Here is a 6000-nt window from a genome sequence, read left to right as displayed (position 1 = left end):
TTCAGGAAAAGTAAAAACATTTATGGTAATGTATTGTCTTTTCTTTTAGGAAAAAATAAACTTCAAATAAGGTAAGAAAATCAGGACAAAACCCTAACAATCTCATCTAAAAGCTTAAATTGTTTTTTATTCATTCATTTACTTATAAATTAGATTGTCACTAGTTCTCGCTTGAGTAGGTTCAGGACATGCAGCTCCATTTTTAATCCTCCCAATTTACTAAATTGTTTTATATTAATTTTTTTTTTATATCATATAAAACAGTTTTGTAACCTTTTATTCTTGTTCAAATGAAAATGGATCCTAATAATCTGAAGATGTAAACATCCGTTAAATATTTAACTTTTCGTTTGTTTTTACCTTATTGGAAACATGAACATAGTTTGGTTATTTTACTGTCCAAAACAATTCAAAAATTACTTTAATAATTTATTTTTATAATCGTAATTACCATTTTAATAACTGTGCAGCCTGCTTGATGAATTACGTGATGAAAACAAGGTTCACCGTGTAAGACTAACTAATTATTACTCGGTTTCGAGATGGATTTCCTTGTGGGTGTGTCCACTTGTTTTTCTATTCAAGTTCTGATTTCAATTTCAGAAAGTTCAAATTCTTATTGCCATTACTTAGCATACACTGATTAAAGGGTTAAATGGTTAATTTTTCTTAACTTTTGATGAGTTAGGTTTTTTACGCAAAAAGTCAAGATTCTAAATAATATGTGAAAATAACCTTATATGACTTTTTATTCTTTAATAACAATAAAAACGTTCATTTTATTCAAACCAATGGGAAAATGATTGTTGATTTGGAACCTTGGAGGGTTGTAGTTTTGGGAAGTGGGATAAACATGACACAAAAATGTGAATACATATCCACTGCATGCAATCCTCAACGTGTCAACAGAATATAGATTTACCAAAACATCATCATATACTCATCAAACATATAAAATGTTGTAACGTGTCAAGTGCCAGTTGCTCTTCTTATATCCTGCCATGTATTAGTTTACCACCTAAAATCCATTATAAATATCCCTCTGCCTCTGACCCCGGCAATTATATTATTATTATTATTATTATCATCAACACAACACACTGAAGAAAGAAAGAAAAAGGATATAATTAAGGAAAAGAAGAAAATGGCAGCAGTAGAAGAACCAATACTCTCTAGGCTTGATAGACTTGACAATATTGTGAGTACTTCTCTAATTACTCTTTATTTATTTATTTATTTATTTATTTTCTTGATATAATGATTCTAGATAGTATGTTTGACGTTTTTCTTTTTTTTGCATCAGTTGTTTTCTTCATTTTCTACCTTTAATAACGTGGTTCTTCTTATTATTTGATTCAAGCAAAAAATAAGTGCCAAGTACTAAGTCATAGCAATAAGCATACGCTTCAAATATATATAAACAATCAGTGAATTTTAATTTCTTAATAATAATAGTAAGATTATCAGTGTATCTTAATTTATTAATAGTAAAATTGGTAACATGTTTATCAATTAATGTTGGAAATAGAGGTTAGTCATGACAAGATGATATAAAATTACCTTTTTTTTATTGAACTCTACGAGTTATCGAACTCAGAATTAAATCAAATCAAATCAACGTACGACCAATTGTAAACTTGGTACTTGGTGGCCTCACCCTTGGAGTTTAGATGTCTTAATTCATGATTTTCCATTTTCGAAGGATAGGCAAGCACGCGGATTGTATCGGTCAATTGGCCAAGATGATTTTCATCATGTAGATGGGGTACAAATAAGTCAGTTAAAGACGAGTAGGCGGGGCATTAGGCTAGTGCCAATGGGATACGTAAATGAGGATAGATCACATGATTTTGTACTAGTCAGTTTTGAGTAATTGAGTGAAGATTGTTTTATCTCTCAAGAAATAAGAAAGGATGTGGGGCCTGTCTTATTTTATAATAATAAAGGGGGCAATCTCCATAAGAAAGGACGTGTTACATGGGAATATATACATCAAATAGGAAGTTTTTTGACGTTTGATATAAATTCATATTTGTGTGTTTAGATAAAAAAATTGGAGGAAGTTAGAGGAGGTGATCATTCCCCGAAGACATCAACAGCATCAAGCGAGACATTAACGAGCGACGGGCAAGTTTCGTCGCTCGATTTCTCTCCAAGAAGCATGGAGAAGCATTGCCGCCCTATAGAAGACGTGATTTCGGAGACTGAGCATAAGGGGACACTCATTGAGAGGCTGGTAAATGTTGAGAACAGAGTGTTGAATGTGTGTTTGCAATTGGAGGCAGAGTTGGAGATGATGAAGAAGAAAAAAGAGGAGGAGAATTTTAATTTGAAGAATAAATTAGCTCATAACAAGGCTAGTTTCAAGAGCTTTGTTAAGTCTTGTGTTAAAGGGACAGGAGTAGGGAAACATAAACAAAGAGACTGAAATTTTGTGGGATTCCAATGAATGTAAGTATGTAAAATTTCTAGTTTTTTTTTTTAGTCTTTGGAAGTTTATTTGGTTTGATGTAAGGTGTTTTTTGGCACCAATGTGACAATTTTGGCAGTTTCAAAGAGGATGTTTTTATTAATAAGTAGATGTGAATCATATTTTGGATACAATAATTATATTAAAAATAACGTGTGTATCCAAATTCGATACATCCAACAATCGGAATAGTAATTAATTATATTTTACTATACATATTACACACATCAAAATAAATAGATGGTATAATTTTGAAAGAAAACTACTACTAGTATTTTAGCTTTGTTAAGAATGTGCTCTGTGTTGTTTCTCCTTTTCATATGTCAAGCCCAGCAAGCTCGCATCCGATCTGCAGGCCCATGGGCTGTGTACTTGGGTTCTTGCTGCATGGCAATGTCAGTTGATAAAGTAATTATATACATACATATATACTTGATATACAAAACTTTTAATTATTTATTTAATTTTATAATATGAAATAATGAAGCTAATAATACGTCCACACATCAAAGAAACATTTCCTAATTTAACATGCAGTGCTACTTTTGCCTTGATTGTTCATTTGGTATAAAAAGTAGAGAAAACCAAGCATGATGTTGAGACTGATATTGATTGCTCCAATAATTAAATATTTGGTAGACAATCAATTCTTCTATATATATATATATAAAGCATAACATCAAATTTCAATCCATTTAATTAACCCTTTGGGAAGTACCATGCTACACTATATAATATTATGATGTCTTAAGGTTTTGGAACACCTTCAATGTCTTAATGATTCTTGATTTATGCTAAATTATTGTTTTTTAATAAGGCGAAATGGTCTGATGGACCCTTATACTTGTATGAGTTTATATTCTGAACCCTTTTACTTTATACTTTGTCAACTGAATCCTTAAACTTATTAAAATATAATATTTGAAACCCCTCTGACCATTGACCAAACCTATATGACATAAATATTGCTAAGTTAGAAAAATGTGTAAATGCACTCACTTCCAAACACGTCATTACACTATTTTCTATTTAAAAACATTTTTTTCGATTTTTTTTTTTTAATTAAAAAAACATATTTCTTCATTAACCCTCTCCCACCCCACCCCACCCCAATTTCTCTTCTTCTCCACCACTCTTCCCACCCATAACTCTAAACTTTCTTCTCTTCTTCTTAAACAAAATCACCCACCACATCCATTTCCTTTTTTTCTTCTTAAACAAAATCACCCACCGCATCCATTTCCTTTTTTAATTTTTTTTTATTTAAAAGTTGAAATCATTATTTGTATTGGTTTTAAAGAGAATGTATGATATGGATTAATATAAAAAGTGATGATGGGTATTGAAAAAGTTGAAAACTCCATTGATAAGTTTGAGAAAAATTGAAGAACAACAAATGGATCTTATGAATTTGTAAAAATAATTTAAATTTGTGATTGTGGCTAATAGGTTTTGTGTTTATGGACTTCTAGTTGAAATTTCAAGTCAAATAAAGTAGAATTTCATCAATTTTACATGAATTTGGTGCTCAAATTGTGAGCATACATAGAGGTTGAAGAACATGGCAATTCAAAAATTTTCAAAAGTTAAATATTTGTTTTTCTTTATTTTCTTAATATTTAATTTCTTACGTGTCATTGTAAAATGACATGAAATTACACATGTAAGAGGTTGGATTGCACACACAGTGATCTGATGAGAAAAGGATTTAAAGTATTGTGTTTTAATGAGTTTAAGAGTTAGTTGACAAACTGTTAAGTATGAGGATTTGGAATACAAACACATACAAGTATAAGGGTCAAGCAGACCATTTCGCCGTTTAATAAACTTATGTTATGAGCTTAAATATTACTAGTACCCTTTAGTATACTATTTTAGTTTTGACAAATGCTGAAGTTCGTTATATATTTGTTTTGTTACAAAGATAACATATCAACGAATATTTTAATATATGATTTTTTTGGTGTGAATCTGGATTAATAGTTGAGACTCAAAGCAAAAGTATTCAAATACCTGACGGGCTGACATCAAATGAAAACTTAATAAACGTATTTCAAATGAATTAAACATTAAAATGGTAATTACCACCAACAATTTAGGGTCGTTTAGGCTACATATTATTTTAATATTTGCAAATATTAGTTTGGTGATAAACATTTTCCCAAGTATTGAATTTCATTAAAATGAAAAATTGATGTGATTTTCTGTCACTTATCGTCCATTAAAATTTACCAACTTTTCTTATTTAAAATAAAGTTTAAAAACAGGAGCTGAGTTCAACTTTCGCATTTTTTCCTATGGGTGCGTTTGATATGATGTCAAATGTTTTTCGTGAAAAATATATTTTTTTTAAATACATCTCTTAAGATAATTAATAAGTGAGTTTTTTTTAATTTAATTTTTTGTGTTTGACAAGCAAGTAAAAATATTATTTTAAATGTATTTGAATATAATCTAGACAAATACTATGAGAGGTGACGAGACGACAGAAGACAAGAGGTGTGGAGGTGAAGTTGAGGTCATGTGGTGAAAGGTATGGAGGACAATATCAATGTGAAATATTGTTTGTATAACTTGTTTTTTCATATTTCCATAATAGAAACAAATGTTTTTTTCAGGAGAAAAGTTTTTCTCTATACCAAATAGGCAAACACACCTTAATTTCGACTTCAATTCTATTTTTTTAAAATTTCATCTCAAAAATTGTTTAAACCTTTTTCAATTTCAAAATTAAATACTCTATTTTCCAACCTCCACTCAAATATTGTACAAATGCATGCCTACTCCATTTTCACTTTAGTTAGGTAGGTAAAAACGTAACAAAGAAATATATTTGTCAAATATATTTATGATGAGAATTCTTGAGATAATTCATACTCCACCCAAAAAATATACTCTTTTAATTTGGTCCCCAAGAAGTAGATACTGGCATTTAATTTAATTTTCTTTGAATATTCTCATAAAATTCTTACCCAAAAAAAGGTGTCTAAAGATTGAAAATGACAAACTGTTTTGATTGACTTTAAAGATAGGTACAAAAATCCTTTCATCTTCTTTTTTTAGCATCACTTTGTGCCATTTTCAAAGAACAACATTATTTTCAGGTGTGGAATTTAATGTGTGGTGGAGGTTAATTTTGTTTAAAGCAATCTTATATCAAAATCACCAAATCTTTTAATTAGACTTTTGTATTAATTGAATTATTATTATATATAGTCTTGCATGATTAAAAAGATTATGTTACAAAATTAAGCATGACAAAATTCATTTTTGAGTCCTTACCAAATTAAATTACTAATCTGTTTTCTTAAAATTGGGCACTATAGTTTTCTGATTATAAGAAGTTTTGGGGAAAAAAAGTAGTAGTAATTTCTCCCACAAGTTATGGATCATGACAATTTTTAAAAATTATGTTTTGCCTGGTATGTGGGTAGCATTATTAAATTAGAAGAAAAAGAAGAAGTTGTGGATGTAGTTGACAATTAAGAATCTCTATAAAATAATTTCTTTAAGAAAATTTTTATTCCATG

General features: G+C 29.4%; 1 protein-coding gene across 1 annotated transcript; it reads left to right on the top strand.

The window, feature by feature from the left end:
* Positions 1-1100: 1100 nt before the first annotated feature.
* On the top strand, positions 1101-2314 carry LOC125833666 (uncharacterized; the record flags this gene model as incomplete). The annotated part of the gene is made up of 2 exons (XM_049512835.1): positions 1101-1198; positions 2045-2314. Coding segments are annotated over exons 1-2 (324 nt in total), but the record flags the coding sequence as incomplete, so codon positions are not given.
* Between the last annotated feature and the right edge of the window lie 3686 nt (positions 2315-6000).

Source organism: Solanum verrucosum, unplaced genomic scaffold (assembly GCF_900185275.1).
Source record: "Solanum verrucosum unplaced genomic scaffold, falcon-dt-bn FXZP01000307.1, whole genome shotgun sequence".
NCBI lineage: Eukaryota > Viridiplantae > Streptophyta > Magnoliopsida > Solanales > Solanaceae > Solanum > Solanum verrucosum.
This window is presented reverse-complemented; position numbering and strand designations above follow the sequence as displayed.